Source organism: Anolis carolinensis, chromosome 2, assembly GCF_035594765.1.
Source record: "Anolis carolinensis isolate JA03-04 chromosome 2, rAnoCar3.1.pri, whole genome shotgun sequence".
Lineage (NCBI taxonomy): Eukaryota > Metazoa > Chordata > Lepidosauria > Squamata > Dactyloidae > Anolis > Anolis carolinensis.
In genome coordinates this window covers 96794320-96810875 of record NC_085842.1, presented here as the reverse complement: position 1 = coordinate 96810875, position 16556 = coordinate 96794320, and the positions used below count along the sequence as shown (strand labels likewise).

Here is a 16556-nt window from a genome sequence, read left to right as displayed (position 1 = left end):
GAATATGTGCCCTTAGTCCTTAGAGAGTTTGGCAATATTAGGATTGAGATTCAGTCAACACAGTAGTTTGATTTATTTTCCATAGCTGGTTAGTATCATGGGCAGTGACGATAAAAGATATGGGGCAAATGTGACTTGATTAAGATGCCGTATTATGCTTTAAGGTAGAATAATAAAATCCTAGAGTTGGAAGGGACCACAAGGGCCATTCAGCCCAATCCTCTGCCATTCAGGAACATATAAGCAAAGCATCCCCGACAGGTTGTTGGTTTCCATGATTATTGGATATAGATCATGCCAAGGTCTATGATTCCATGACTAAAATTATTCAGTATTATAAAATTTCTATCAGGTAACTCATCAAGGTGTATAAATGCATGCATGCTTCTTTACTTCATTGGAAGATGGTGGCCTAAGAACATTCAGATGATTATTAGTATGCCGATATTTCCCAAGTGCACTAAAATATCATTTTTTTCTGTAGACTTCCTTCCTGGCTGTTATGAATTCTAAAGAGTATCATGAGTGTTTTATGAAGGTATGCCATAGTTATTTTATGGAGAGAAATAAGGATGGGAAGTAATAATCCAGTGAAATGAGCTCAGCAGTTTAACGCCTCAGTATGCTAATTTTTTGCAGTGGCTGCACTCCTCCCAATTTGTATGTGCAAATGCAGGCTCACCTTTGACTGAGGCTTGGGATTAAAAGTTATTGCTTTAGATAGGTAGCTAGCTAACTTGCTTGCTTGTTTCTGCCATCTTTCCTCCCTCCCACCCACTTTTGCCCTTTGAATATGGTTCATTTTTGCTTATCACTGAAGCATCAGCTATTTGCCCCACTTTATACTGCTGATTTATCAAGAGCCTTTGAATCATTACCAGTTTAAATAATCATTACTAACTGCGATTCTGCAGAAGTTTCATTGGAGTAATTGCAACTTATTTCATTGTTAGTATGTTTAGGATCTTATCTGCAGTTAGATCTGGAAAAGTGATCCAAGGCTTCATAATTTTGTGCTGATGGATGGAAATGATGATTTCATCTTTCCTAAGGGTAGTTAGAACCAAGACACCAACTAAGATCAATAGGCAATTAGAGAACAGTGTATGAAAAATAATGGAAAAGGCTGTTTTAACAAATTGCTCCTAGGCACAATTCTTAACTAAGTTTCTGTGAAAGTAGATCCCACTGAATATTGTTGGCTTTTCCAGCCAGTGGTGGCTTTTCCACCACTCTGTAACACCAACAGTTGTGAAGACATTGTTTAAAAATTGCAACTTGCTGGATTAAGCATTCAGTTCATCTCTTGTTATTTGAGCAGTTTAAGCACATAGATATTGTCACATGAGTGACTCTATTCTGACATATCAAATTCTAATTCAGAATTAGTACTTACATTCTGATGTCTGTCTTACTCATATGATTTTGTTGCACAGTGAAGCAAAAAATCCTCATGTTTCATGAATGAATGAATTGTAGATAACTTTAAAAAGCTGGCATTGTTAATTTTGTTCCATGCACTAGTGTTTTAACCTGGGAATTCAGCAGAAACAGAAATGACTTTTCTGCTAGCTTTATTTGCAAGGTTAATTTCTTGCTGGACTCTGACTAACGTCTCAATTCAAATGCTGGAAGCATTAATGTTTTCCGACTAAATGAGCAAATCTGGCAAGAATGAGGTGTTAAGATTTCCATAAAGTGACAGTCTGAACCTTTCTGAGGGACTTGTGGCTGCTGCAATACATTGCTTTGTCCAAGTTCTTTCATTACAGGATTGAATCATTTTGTGAAGAAAGCAATGAACCCTCACAGCCTCTAGGTCTATTGTTCAGATCGAATATATGTCTGCTAATGTATGTGAAACCTGCTCTCCTCTTATCCTTAGACTCCATCATTTGACACACAGGCTACTCAGAATATATGCATAGAACAAACAAAGGCTCACCCAAGGACTATGCTGAAAATTTACCCCAAACACTTAATCCCAAAAGCATTTATCTGAGGTGATTTGAGATCACTATCATTATTTGAGTTATATAAGAAACTGACTTACCTGAACAGAATTGTTATTCTGAGGAGAAGTGTTTCTCCAAGATGTTGGCCAGAAAGGGGACTTGCTTTAATCATCTGCTACCTGATCCTATTAACTGTAAATGCCAGGAAGTGAACCTAGCCTTTCTAAATGTAAAGCATGTGTTCTGCTACTGATCTACAATTCTCCCTTCACTTTCCTCAAAAAAGCCATTCAGGATTATAGAGACTGACAACCCTGGTGCGATTTACAGGACAGGACATTATTTGATTTAAAATATATTAAATCTATTTTTCAGGATACACTGTTCTCACAAAGCAACCAGCAAGATTCCAAAACACAAGAAATAGGAGCCACTCTGGGAATTGCAGGCTAAGCATCCATTATCTGGAAATCTGACATTTGAAATACCCCTAAATCTGAAACTGTCCATATGGGTTGTGGTAATGACACCTTTGCTTTCTGATGGTTCAGCATATACAAACTTTGTTCCATGCACATAATTATTACAAGTATTGTATAAAATTACATTCAGACAATTTCTTTCATGTCAGGAGCAACTTGAAAAACTGCAAGTCGCTTCTGATGTGAGAGAATTGGCTGTCTGCAAGGATGTTGCCCAAGGGATGCCCAGATGTTTGATGTTTTGCCATCCTATGGGGGGCTTCTCTCATGTCCCCGCATGAGGAGCTAGAGCTGACAGACAGGAGCTCACCCTTCTCCCCATATTCGAACTGCCTACCTTTTGGTTAGCAGTCCTACCAACACATTTAACCTATTGCGCCACCGGGGGCTCCAGACCGTAAGTACAAAATTTCAACAAAAATGCATATAAAAGGTTATGAAACATAAATGACTTTCCTGATTAGACTTGGGTTCCATTTCTAAGATATCTTGTTAAGTATGTATATGCAAATATGGTGTTCCAAAATCTGAAAAAAATAAAATAAATCCAAAACACTACTGGTCCCAAGGCCTAAAAGCTGCAAGAAACCACCACCATGCTATATTTTCCAAGGTGTATTTTGATATTAATTAACAAAATAGGATCAACAGCATTTCTAATGGTCTCTTTTGGGACATTACAGATTACTTAATTATTTGCAAAATAACAAAGGAATTCCTGAAAGTCCCTAAAACAAAACAAAATCAAAACAGCAAAATCAAAGAGGCTCTGTAGGGGCCTTTTATGAAGAGGAATATTTGTGTCATCCTATTATGCTACAAAGTTGATTTTTTAAAAAAAAGAGAAATAGATGAAACACAAAGGTAGAATCATTATATTAAAGTATATGACATTTTTTCAAACAGTTAAAACGATGACTTTGGAAGAAATTGTATTGTTAGTGTCATGGACCCTGCTTGTTGAAACAGGACCCCCTGCTTTAAACAAGTGCTGAAGCTCTTCCAAAAATATTTTCCTAAATGCTAGGGGAATGATTCTTTAAAGAACAACAAGGGGTCATCTCAAGATATGTGGTCCAAGAAATCACTGTTGCTATCTCACTGTAATATTATCCAGCATTACAGAAGTACAGAAAACAGACCAAACAATGAAAACAAAACAAAAATCATCAGTCATGCCTGCATTTTTGCGTTTTTCAAGATAAGTCAAGTTTTCTCCTTTCTGAAATGAGGAGTTTCAGTGATATGGCAAAACCCGCTAATTGCTTTAAAACTGTATATCAAAAATATTACTTTAAAAAAAAGAAGAAGTATGATCTCCTTTTATCCAGTCCAGCTTTCAGGAAAATATCAGCCAAAGTAATAAGGTTATTGAACAGGTTTTTTGGACGACCAAAACATTTCATTATCTTAATCAGGAATCCTTGAAAATCCATCTCTATAGGAAAGGTCTAATTCATGCTGGAACAGTCCTGGTTGCAGAATCTAAAATGCGGAATAGCCCTAAATACTATATTACTTTCCCTATAATCTCCAAACCAATCAACTGATCTACTTAACTTTAGAGTCACAGAAAAATAGAGTTGGAAGAGACCACATGAGCCATCTAGTCCAATCCCCTGCCATACAGGAAAAGCACAATAAAAGTACTCCTGAAAGATGGCCATCCAGGGAGGTTGCTTCTAATTTATTTCAGAACAAACAAGCTAAGCTTCCTTTCCAATGTGGGCTTTAAGGATGCACCAATCCTCATCGGGGTATTTTTACTAATGCCGCATCCCCAGCAATATGAATGTAATATACCAGGCCTTTTAAATTGTGGATTGAGCATATCTCAGATGAGCAATATTATCAGTAATGAGCCACACAACAAATAAGAACCTAATATTACAATGGAAGACTATTTTTTGAAAGAGAAAGGCTCTTTTAAGAATCTGTGTCAATTTGTGCCTTCAAGTTATCTATTGACTTATGGCAACCACATCAATTTCATAGGGTTTTTTTAAAGTAAGAAATACATAGAGGTGGTTTTGCCAGTTTCTTCCACTGAAATATAGCCTACAGCACCTGGCATCCTTTAACACTCTCTCATCCAAAATAGTAACCAGACTCCATCCAAGTACTAACCAGACTAGCTTCCAAGTTCATCTAATGCAATTTGGGTATTTAGGCCATATTTAAAAAAATACGGATATGTATATTTCTGTGCTCATATTCATAGTTGATGAGGCATACAGTGAGCCAATTGAAGAATAATGAATATATGTGCTTTATCAGTTAGCTAGGTATGCAACTATAGCTATATTAGAATGCAATAGCACCAAGCCCTTGTGTTCTGATAAATACCCAGGCCTTGCCAGTAATAAAGCACTGCTGATAGACTAACCCAAGCAAAGTTGTGTTTTTTTTTAAAATACAAATTGCATCTCTTCTTTGCTTTTCACCTTTGCATTTTATATGGCCAAACTCCTTCACACTCTAACGATAAATATATTATCTATATGAATTCAGATTATGGAATTTCTCACATAAAAGACACTTGTGAATCAAATTCTACTAATTCTTCTGAAAATAGTTCAACTGTAACAGAAACAAATATTATACTGGCAATATTGTAATGTTTGCAATCACACACCAGATGTTATTTTTCCCTACAGATTTAATAGGGTTTAATGGCTTACAGAAGGCCTTATGCTTAAACAGAAGCCTAGCTTTCTCTTTTGTATAAATGCTGTGTATTTTTCTGCTCCCTCTTTTATTTTTATATTGCAGACTATGTGTTGACGCAGTATTGACTCTTTCTACTATCCCAAACTACTTTGGTTTGAGATATCAGAAATATGGGTGGACATCTAATGTTATCTAATGTGCGACACATTTTTGTTCTGTTATGGATTATTGGATTACTAGATATTACTAAGCATATTTTCTTTGGCAGCCCAATTCTCCTCAGAGGTAATTAACTTAGATTAACTTTCTGAATACTCCTTAATCCTATATACTAAAATCTCAGTAATGATTTGTGAGTGAAATTAATGTCTTGGGCTTTCAGCTGAGAGTGAATAATGCTGTCATGGAATGTACTAGAGACAGGTGGAAACTCTTTTCTACAAGAACTGTTGCTTCTGGAAAAAAAATGCAGATAACACTTTTAATTTGCTTCAAGTTCTATATACCAAGAAGGAGCATTATGATGAATATTTGAAGCTACCTATCAGCATAAAGCTAAATAATTTCGGTTTTGCACAACAGTGTTGGTTGAAGTTTCCATCTGCAGTATATCAGTTAACTAGATGAAAATATATTGGTTGCCAGCTAAAGGTGTTATAAAAAGAGATGAGATTTTAATTTGATTAGGATACTTTATAATACGTCTGCTTACATATGTTTTTAAAAAATTGTGCCAAATGTATATCACACTCTTATTCTAATATGGAACAAGGTAGAGAGAAGAACAACAGGGAATTATGTGTTTTTCTGCTTTTGTATCATTATTTGAATGGATAAATTCTCTCTTTCTAATGCTCAGATATTGTTAGTTCTTGTTGAGATGCTTTGTGACCCCCTTTAAAAACACCATTAGTGTTCTAAACTGATTAAAGATGTGATATGATGCTCACTTTACCTCTTTTCCTAAATATCACACACTGTATTAGAATTCCAGTTATACCTGTTAACAACCTGAATAGATTCACTTTTATCATATTTTAGGAAAAAAAAATCAACATTTGAAATAGTATAGATGAAGTTGGAGTCCCACACACAGTTAAGCAATTAAATCCCAATGCAGTCAATGGCATTTAATCAGTCTAGCTATATGTAGGATGGTGGTGTCCTCTCATCAAGAACTGCATGTGTATGCTTTGGCAATGTAAATTTCCTTTTTGATATGACTAACGGAATTCCAATTATTTGGAAATATTTGAATTTGATATTATTAGAAAAAAGCCAATTAATTCTCATAGCAAGAGAAATTATACTGGTATGTCTGTAAAAAGAGGGAGTGAGGAAGGAAGGCTTTGGCAACATTTTGTGTGTATTTATGTGAATCTTTGTCATTATTTATCAATCTATCTAGTCATCTAATTTAGATGGTATGATTCAGTCTTTATCAAGACATAAGATTTTGCTCCTCTAAAAAAGGGATGGAGTTTTCCAGTGAAATGACTCAAATGAAGTAAAAGATTGATGGACCCTGCAGGTCATGAAACAAATACAGGTTGCCAAAACACATGTCTGTGATATCTTTCATTACCAGCTCAGAAAATTGCATTATTCATTCCTACACAGTGCAAATTATAGTTGCCTATCACTGACCCTCTCCAACTGTGTGAAATAAGAACTTGGACAGTCAGAAGCGAAATCAGACATAGTCAAAGACTACTGCTCTATACACTTGTAACTGGAAGTAATCGTATTGAATTAAGTGGGGCTTGCAAATCAGAAGATCATGCTAAAAACCTTGTCTGCTAAATATGAGTGAAGGAAAGATAATCAGGTCTTTAATAAAATAAATAAAGATGCAAACTTGTGTGGAAGTTTTTTAAAAGGTTAACAAGGGAATAGTACAACCAAGCCTTTTAAAGTACAATAGGAATAATCCATTAGGCATAAAAGCAATTATTTCTGAGAATTTCATTACATAGGAACGATGAGACAATAATCCACTTTGTTCACCTCGCCCTCCATTTTCCTCGCCCCCCCCCCCCGCAAAAAAGTCAGAAAATGAAATATTGTATTTCAAGAGTACAAATGCAAGCCCCACTTTGGCCACTAGTGGTCGCTTTCCCTCCAGTCTGAGTGCCCGGTGTTTTCAGCACTGCGGTTACAGGCGGAGAATGCAGTGCTAATTACACTGAGCAACTCATAAAGCTGTCACAACTCCTTCTAGTCCGGATTAAACAATTAACCACAACTAAAATAATACAAAACCCCACATCCAAGCCCAACTAAGCGAGGGAAAACAGGGAAAATAAATCCCGAAAGTGCCGATCCAGCATTGCAACCTCCAACCCCCTGGTATCCCCCAGGTATCCCCCAGACTCGGTGGCCGAGCCATCCGCCTACCTGAAGAATACTATGGTCTCCCAAAGGTAGACGCCGAGTGCATTGAGGTTACACATTTTGTGTGTTTGTTTTGTAGTCCACAAGAGTCAGAGCGAGAAATGGGCACTTGGAAAGAGAGAGAGAGAAAGGGAGAGAGAGAGGGGGGCGAAGACAGGAGCGGGAGGCAGGAGGCGGCGGAGCTTGTTTCTCTCTGCGCGAAATTTGTACACAATCCCGGCGTTTGGGGAGGAAGGCAGAGCGCGGGAGGCTGAGCCGGGCGGCGGAGGCGGAGGGGCTTCAGCACCTTGGAGAGGGATCCCCGCAGCGCCGCCCCGCGCGGTTCAGCACCTTGGAGAGGGACGGGGCCAGGCGGCGTGCCAGGAGAGCAGGCTGCCCATGCAGGCCGGGCGAGAGCGGGGGGCGGCGGTCCCGAGGCACGTCTCCCCGGACGGGCTTGCCCTCCCTCAGTTACATCCAAAGCCCCGCGCCATCCTTGGGTCGCCTCCTTCGCTGCGTCGCTCCCGGTGGTCTCGGCGTCGCCGGGCTCTTTCCCTCCACGACTAAGTTGTGGCCGCCGCAGGGAAGGTGTCCCATTGCTTCGGCGAGTTTCACAAGGCCAAGTCTCTCAGGGGTCTCCCCAGCTCCTCCATCTATCTCCCGCTCCGTCCCATCGTCTTCGCAAAGAAAGGAAGCAAGGGAAGGCGCCAAATGGGAAGACTTCCCTGCTGCATTAATTTACTAAACTAAAAAAAAAGAGAGAGAGGAAGGAGTGGGAAGACAAAAAAAGGGAGGGAGGGGAAGAAGAGGGAATGTTTTTTAAAAAAACATCAGAAGAGGGGAAAAGAGAAGCCCCAGCAGTGAAGCGCCTGGCTCCGCCCGCGCCTTGCTCTTATTGGTTTGAGGACCGGGAAAGCTCCCGTCGGTTGGGAGAGGATCAAACGCCGGCTCCGAGGCGGAGGAATTAACCTTTCAAGCGCTGAGGGCTTCCCCCCTTTCCTTTCCCGCCACAAGCCCCCCCTTCCCTTCCCTTCCTCTCAAAGTCGCGCTCTTGGAGAGAAGAGGCTCCCACACAACGCACCCCCCCCCTCTTTTGCTTTCTCAGTCTGGGTCGGGGAGGCAGCCCGGGGACGCGCCTCCAACCCGCTTCGCTTTTGTTCCCCCCCTCTCTCTCTCCCTCCTTCTCCCCTCCCCTTTGATTTTCTTCGAAACAGAGTTGGAAAACAGCAGAGAGAAATTGAGAGGGAGAGAAAGGGAGAGAGAGCTCACCCAAGCGAGACAGGTAAGGAGAAGGGGACCCTTTCCAATCGCAGCCCAGAGAGACAGCAAAGGGAAAACAAGGCTGTCTCCTCAAAGCAATGGGGGGCAAAAGCAATGGAAAAACTACAACTTCTGGAATTTGATTTTGACCTGCTTGATAGAAAGTTTGACATTAGGGCTCCTTTGCTTCTTCCAAGTCATTTAATTTGATCCCTTTAATCGCAATCTCTCTGTCTCTCTGTCTCTCTCACTCTCTCTTATCTCTCTCATCTATCCTAAAGTAATTGTAATGTCCTCTAGAATCACTCATTTTTGCTCCATCTTCTGTTCTCCATCCATTTCTGACTTAACGCAAAACTGAGCTTGACTATTGTTTATTGTGTCAAATTCAGTTTCCCCAGCCGGGTTACTGCTGCTCACATTTCTTAATCAACCCTCCTTGCCCACTGATCCCTTCTCATGTTTTATGCCTGTCTCTGAATGGTGGCATTTGAAACTGATGGGCTTTTGTGCTGTCGAAGGCATTCATGGCTGGAATCACTGGGTTGCTGTGACCATGTACCAGAAGCATTCTCTCCTGCCGTTTTGCCCCCATCTATCAGATCAGGACAGTAAATAAAGAACAACACTCAGAAGAAAGGGGAATTCCAGACAAGAAACAATCAGAGCCACCTCCCAACAAGGTGGTCAGTTGCAGCATTCACTCTTGCCTCAAACAGGTAAGAGTTCTTTCTCCCTCCCTGAACATTCCACAAATATATAAACCCCACTTGACTAGTTTCCAATACATCTCACAAGGTCTGAGGATGCCTGCCATAGATGTGGGTGAAACATCAGGAGAGAATGCTTCTGGAACATGGCCATACAGCCTGGAAAAGTCACAGCAACCTGAAGAGCTTTTATTTGGTCAGCTTGGTACCTACACGTTTCACTCAAGAAAGTTTGTCATGACTGAGCCGTTTCATGTTTCTTTGAGTTGTACTCCTGAAAGCCCGCGATTGTGTTGATGTTCAAATAGACATGAGTTTTGCACTGATTGATGCTCAGCTAGGCTGTTGTAACGTTTTCATGTAATTTTTCTTCCATAAAGTAACTATCAGGGAAGTAACTGTGTTGTATTGATGGTTTCATTGAGAAGGCACAGCTATGGAAACTGACATCTCTCAGGGATACTTTGATTGTGCTTTTCCTGCATGGCAGGGAGTTGGACTAGATGGCCCATGTGGTCTCTTCCAACTCTATTATTCAACTATTCTATTCTTTGATTCTAGGCAACAGGTTTTCACTATGTTTGTGTTTGTGAATATGAGCTCACTGGTAATAGTGGTGAGAAATATCCAACATAAATGAAATCATCAAATCAGTGTGACTTGGCAGGCAAGAGAGGAAATTTTCTATTGATTTCTTACTACGCTGAAGACAATTTTAATTGTATATCTAATTCTATTCATATTTACATATTCAAATAAAAATGATCAGAACTGAAGCTTTGGCTTTTCTTTAGTAATAACCACATTTTATATGTCAATGTTGATTTTTTTTTGAAAAATATAGCATATTTTCGAAAAATACGACATATCTGTAGGAGATTTTTCCCCTGTTAAAGTTATCAGGTGTTAAAGTGGTAAACTTCATCTGTAATATTATAACTTGCAATGCGGTTTGTTTTGCATACTGGAAACTGTACTGCCTCAGTTACAGGATATACTTATTTTTACACTGATGTGTGTGTGAAACATGTAAACGTTGGTGCCAAATATGACGATGCAATCATCCAAATTGGGTGCCTTTTTCAAATGCTGAACTACAACCATCACCAGCCCAACCCACAATAAGATAGTTGGGTGGGATGTGTAGCTAGCTACATTGTTTGGAAGCATTTAATAAGAGAACTGTAGCCCATCATATCCAAGGGGAAACTTCAGGTTGAGGAGAGTATTGCTAGCGAGACATACGCACAGCTGTTCTTCCCCAGGCTATGACATCTTTCATTTTAAGCCATTTAGAAGCACGAACCAGCAATACAAGAGTTAAGCATCTCTTCAGCTTTCTCTGGGCCTCTTGGCACTTAGCGTGACAATTCTGCTTGCTCCAGAACACAAATATTTCTCGCAGCAAAAGATGAGATGCTTCTAAGGATTTGTGCTTTTGTCTGTATGTTGTCTCAGAACACTGAGACCCCAAGAAGGGTGTTAAAGACTATTGTGTTTGCAGTTGTGGAAAATCTGGCTGCTGTATGAAGAGTGAAAAAGCTTTTAGAAGTGATATGCTTGGCAGGTCACCAAAAAGAAAGAATAGAATTATATGGCTCCATAAAGGTTTGGTGATGATTCCTTGAGAATAGTGCTACTCAGAGTCCTTAGCTCAGTGCTGGTCCATGAACCATCAGTTGATCTTCTATAATGTATTTCCCAGAAAAAAACCAAAACAAAAACACATGACACCTTAGGGGGAAAATTGTTGTACGACTACATCAAATAGCCTGAAAAACAGGATTTTAGATTTTTTTTAAAAAATCACAACATTTTAATTGATATTATATTTGGCAAATACTGATTTTGCCAATTTATATAAGGGACCACATTTCACTATGGCCTCTTCTACACTGCCATATAAAATACAGATTATGTTCTTTGAATTGGATTATATGGCAGTATAGACTCATATAATCCAGATCAAAGCAGATATTGTGGATTATCTTCCTTGATTATTTATTTATTTATTTATTTTATTACAATATTTGTATCCCACCCTTCTCACCCAAGAAGGGACTCAGGGTGGCTTACAATAAAACACACACATATAAAAATATAAAATACAATGCAAATCAATTAAAATTAGTTAACTAATCAATTACAATAACATTCATAAAATACAATACTAAATAAGCAGATGGGCACAATCAGATCTAGAAATATGAGTCTGTCAAATTGAGTTCCAGCACACATAATAATACTTAATGCTGCTATTGTTGTCCGAAGGCCTGGTCCCATAACTTTCCTACGAAAGGATAAGAGGGAGGGAGCCTGGCTGACTTCACTTGGGAGGGCGTTCCATAGGCGCGGAGCCATCACTGAAAAGGCCCTGTCTCTCGTTCCTGCCAGCTGCACCTGTGAGGCTGGCGGGAGCAAGAGCAGGACCTCACCTGAAGATCTTAAACTTCGAGGTGGGTCGTAGCAGGACACGTTCGGACAGATAATCTGGATTATATGGCATTGTAGAAGGGGCCTATGTCATTATATGTAATGGGAGTATTTGATGTGTGCTTGAAATAATTTCTGACTTATGTGGAACCTAAGATGAAACTATCATGGGGGTTTATTGGAAAGATTTATTCAGAGGAGGTTGCCATTGTCTTCCTCTGAAGCTGAGAAATTTAGCTTGCCCAAAGTTACTTAGTGGGTTTCCATGGCTAAGAGTGGATTTTAAACCCTGAGTTCCCAAAGTCCTAGCCAACACTACACTATACTGGCTATCATAAAATTACACAATGTTTAATAAAATAAAAACAATACTTAATTTATTCTGGATTTGATTCTAGTACCATCTGTCTTTCACAAAAGTTTTGGTGTTCTCTATGTGTGTGTGTGTGTGATTGTGTGCATGGTGTGAGAATCTATTCCAATTTCTTTGTTGCAGGCACCTCCTGATAAAAGTTCTTCTATTCACCTCTTCTGTAGCTAGAGAGTTGGCCTTGGATTTAATTGTACAGTTGCTCCCCCACTTAAATATCCACAGACTTGAAAATATTAAATAAATATTTCAAAGAGCAAATATTGATTTTGCCATTTCATATAAGGGACCATATTTCACTATGTCATTGTATATAATGGGAGTTGAACATCCACAGATCTTGGTATTTGTTGGAGTCCTGGAACCAGACCCCAGCAGAGACCAAAGGCCCCCTGCAGTCAGTAATCACATTTGCCTGTTCAATAGCATTAAGGATCCAAAGAGAGTAACAAATTCTTAGTTTTTCTAAAACTACAGGGGAAATCATATTAGCAAGGTTCTTCTTGGCAGAATAGTTTGTAGCTGTGGTGTTATATCATGAAGAAAAAAATGCAAATTTCTTATTTGTTACCCCTACAGTCTTCATTATTGTTTTGGGAGAGAATGGGGAGACATGAAGCATAGCCTCAGTTACAAAATGGAGAGTGGAGATCCTAACAGAAGAATTTCTTATGGTTTGCAGGGTCAAATGAAGGTCAATGTAGTCTAACATGCTCCCTTCATTATCCAGCAGTCAGCCAGATATCATTCACATGCCTCTGTGCCAGAGCTTGAAAACATTACTTTTAGTGACAGTATATATGTGTGTGGAATTGGGGCTGGGCTATAGCTGCCGGAATCTACCAGATATTCAATCCCTCTGTTGGTTTGGATTTTGATATTTCTTGGATTCTTTTGGGGAATTCTATTTCAAAATGTATATTCTGTTCTGTGTGCATGAAGTAAATCCTTTTTTTGGGTCCAATATCTGAATATACTATGAATTCTGTACAGTGTGTGCCTCCAAGTCACTTGTTGACAGGCAGTGACTCCATGGATTTCATTAGGCTTTTAAAGGCAAGGAATGCTCAGACACAGTTTGCCATTGCTGTTTTTAGAAATATAACCTAGACCATCTAACAATGCTTGGCGATCCTTCATCCAAGGTCATGAGGGATTGTGTGCCTTCAGTGTATCTAGGTATCTTCATGATATACATTAGCTTCCATTTTTAAGGGTAGTTGTGTTGCATTGGAGCCACAAGGGACATAGTAAAGAAGAGCAAGAGGTGAGAAAATTACCACATGCACCAAGGAAGAAGAAAGACAGAGGAGAAAAATGCCTGCCTGCCTGCCTGCCTGTCTATTTATCCATGATATCTATATATCTTGTGATATATGTTAGGAAGCAGGATTTAAAGTAAGAGGGGGCGGAAAAGTAGTAAAGTCAGGCAGATTAAAGAGAAATCCAAGAAGAGTAAGATAGGATGCTATAGGCAGCCCATAAAGAATGCATGAGTGGGAGGGCATCCCAAATTATCTCTTGATTGGTTGTGATAGAGAAAGGACACGTCAAGTTCAGCTAGATAATTATTACCCACAATCTAGTAAACAAGCCTTGAGCAGTTGTTGATAACAAGACTATGTACTATGGTCAGACTATTTACAATGTGGGAAGGAAATGTCCTCCATTTAATTTGAACAGCCCTGAGATTAGAATTCTGCTTTCATCATTAATGGAGGTTAGGGATGTAGGACTGATGCAAAAGTGGAGAATATATGAATATAGATCTACTATTTTCTTACCTACTTCTCTAGGCATTTCTAGATCTTCCAGTGTGGTTCTATGACCAACTGCTACTGGAAGTGGACTGTAGAATTTTGCTGGAGGATTTAGCAATGCACAGAGCTCACTTTTATAGGTGTTGCTAGGTCATTCAGCACATTTTGTCTGGCACAAGTTAACCACAGAACTACACTGAAGAACACTGACAATGCCTAGAAATAACTTTTTTTGGTTGTGTGTAGGGTAGCACCAGATGTTGTGGCAAATCCTGAATCATCTAATCTGCCAGTGTTGACCACACTAATATGAAGGGGTGACTGTATGCAACCTCACCATTATCACAGTTGTTGCTATCATCTGGGGCAGGATTTTGTCCCCCCTCCCCTGTCTACAGTTTGGCAAGTGTCATGATAGCTATTTTCCAATCTGTTGAGATACCAGCATTGATTCTGTAATGCATTGCTTGTTTTCTACCTGTTATCCAGCCCTCTCATAGACCTGGGTCCTTCAAAAATCCAGGCACCTTGGATTTTGACCCTCCTTCCCCTATTCCCCTTAGCCCTGCCACAATTAAGCTGTTCACACCTAAAGCAGGGATGCATATGATCTTTTTTAAAGCTAAATTGGATGACAACTCCCAAAATTCACCTTGCTGACTCAGCCATAGATCTTTGGTCATGTCGGTCGACAGGGCCAGCCCAAGGTAATTTTCAAGTGTAAGCGATCAGAATTTTGCCCCCCCCCCCTTCATCAATCACTGAAAAATAAAAGCGTTAGGTAAAGGTAAAGGTTTCCCCCTGACGTTAAGTCCAGTCATGTCTGACTCTGGGGGTTGGTGCTCATCTCCATTTCTAAGCTGAAGAGCTGGCGTTGTCCGTAGACACTTCCAAGGTCATGTGGCCGGCATGACTGCATGGAGCACCATTACCTTCTCGCCGGAGTGGTACCTATTGATCTACTCACATTGGCATGTTTTTGAACTGCTAGGTTGGCAGAAGCTGGAGCAACAGCGGGCGCTCACTCCGCTGCCTGGATTCAAACCTGCGACCTTTTGGTCTGCAAGTTCAGCAGCTCAGTGCTTTAACACGCTGCACCACCATGTTATGTAGGAATTACTATATTTGCGAATTTAGCACCAAACATTGAACTGTGATATAGGGCAGTGTGGACTCAGATAACCCAGTTCAAAGCAGATATTGTGGGTTATTCTGGATTATTTTGATATTCTGGATTACATGGCTGTGTGGAAGAGCCCTAAGGGTCCTTAGGAATTAAAAGGCCACCGAAAGAGAATCTGGCCCCCTGTATTAAAAAAAAGAAGCAGCTAAAATCAGGACAGTAAATAAAGAACAACACTCTGAAAACAGGGGATATTCAGACAGGAAACATGCAGGGTCAGGTAACACCCTTTTCCCCACTGACTCAAACAGTGAAGTGAAAGACGAAGCACTTCCACCCGGTGGGGCTCTCGAGGAAGTTGTAGACCCACCCCTTGAATGTGGCTGCAGCTGAGGAGCGGGCACTGGGTGCTGTAGATGGAGATGTGCGGGTCCAGGTTGAGCGAGGGGCGTGGGAAGTTGTCGTTCATCACCACCCACGCCGCTGCCATCTCTTTGCCTCCTCCTATGCCTGGCGGGCTGTGCGGGGCTGGGGGGTTGGGCACCGAGAGAGAGAAAGGCGCGTAGCAGGCGTCGGGGGCGTTCTCGGCCAGTTCCAGTACCATGGGCTTGAAACTGCCTTTCTTTGAGAGGATGGAGAAGCACACCATGGTCCAGCAGTACCGCTCCGCCTTTGGGGGGGAGGGGGGAAGGGGAAGGTGAAGGTGGTGGGGAAGCAGGCATCGTGGCCAGGCGGGGGCAGGCATCGCGGCCAAGCGAGAGGCAGCTGAGGCCGGTGAGGCTGGCGAGAGGCCGCAGGCCTGGGAGGAGGAGGTGGGGGTGCACATGCCAGTGGTGAGAACAGGAACACAGCGATAACAGGAAGCTAGTGCTGCTGGCCTGCGCTCTTCTCACCTTTTCGCGCAAAGAGAAGAGGGAGGTGAGAGGCGCGAACAAAAAGTTGGCTTTAGGGCACTTGAAGGCACCTCAAGAGGCGCTTCAACTGCGCACCCCAGCTGATGGCGCCTTAAGCAACTGCCTAAATTGCCCTACGGTTGAACCGCCCCTTTAGATTGAGGAGTTCTAGGATTTGTAGTAAAAAAAGATGAGAAAGTTTTTCGAAGCTCTGAACATGACAAAGAAAATCCCTATAATCCTTGGTGGCATTTAAATCCTATGTACAGTAAATGTTTATTACAGGATTGTGTCAGAGGGAGAGACAGAAAAACAGGAAGGGAAACATCTCTTACATTAATGGCCCTTACACATGCCAAATGTACTTCTTTGGATCTGGCCAAAATGTCTGAGACAGTTCATAATCTGTTTCCTTCGAAAAATGCACCTATGATGCAATAATCCAAACTGGTTCTGGACAAAGGGACATTTCTTTGTCTTGTGTTTGTCTCTTTTAAAATACAATTCAGAGGTGAAGTTTCTTATCT

At 40.7% G+C, this 16556-nt stretch overlaps 1 protein-coding gene and 1 long non-coding RNA gene across 3 annotated transcripts in view; one reads left to right on the top strand and one right to left on the bottom strand.

Moving 5' to 3' along the window:
• glra1 (glycine receptor alpha 1) overlaps nt 1–7646 on the bottom strand; it is a 114154-nt gene extending 106508 nt beyond the window's left edge. For both annotated transcript variants that reach the window (XM_016995732.2, XM_008116333.3), the window contains exon 1: nt 7505–7646. In XM_016995732.2, coding sequence (XP_016851221.1) covers nt 7505–7560 — 56 coding nt within the window. In that variant the 5' untranslated portion in view covers nt 7561–7646. The remainder of the gene's footprint in view (nt 1–7504) is intronic.
• Nucleotides 7647–8622: 976 nt separating this feature from the next.
• The window catches only part of LOC103279747 (uncharacterized), a 199312-nt gene continuing 191378 nt past the window's right edge, over nt 8623–16556 (top strand). The window contains exon 1 of the long non-coding RNA XR_010002712.1: nt 8623–8762. This is a non-coding gene — a long non-coding RNA (uncharacterized LOC103279747). The remainder of the gene's footprint in view (nt 8763–16556) is intronic.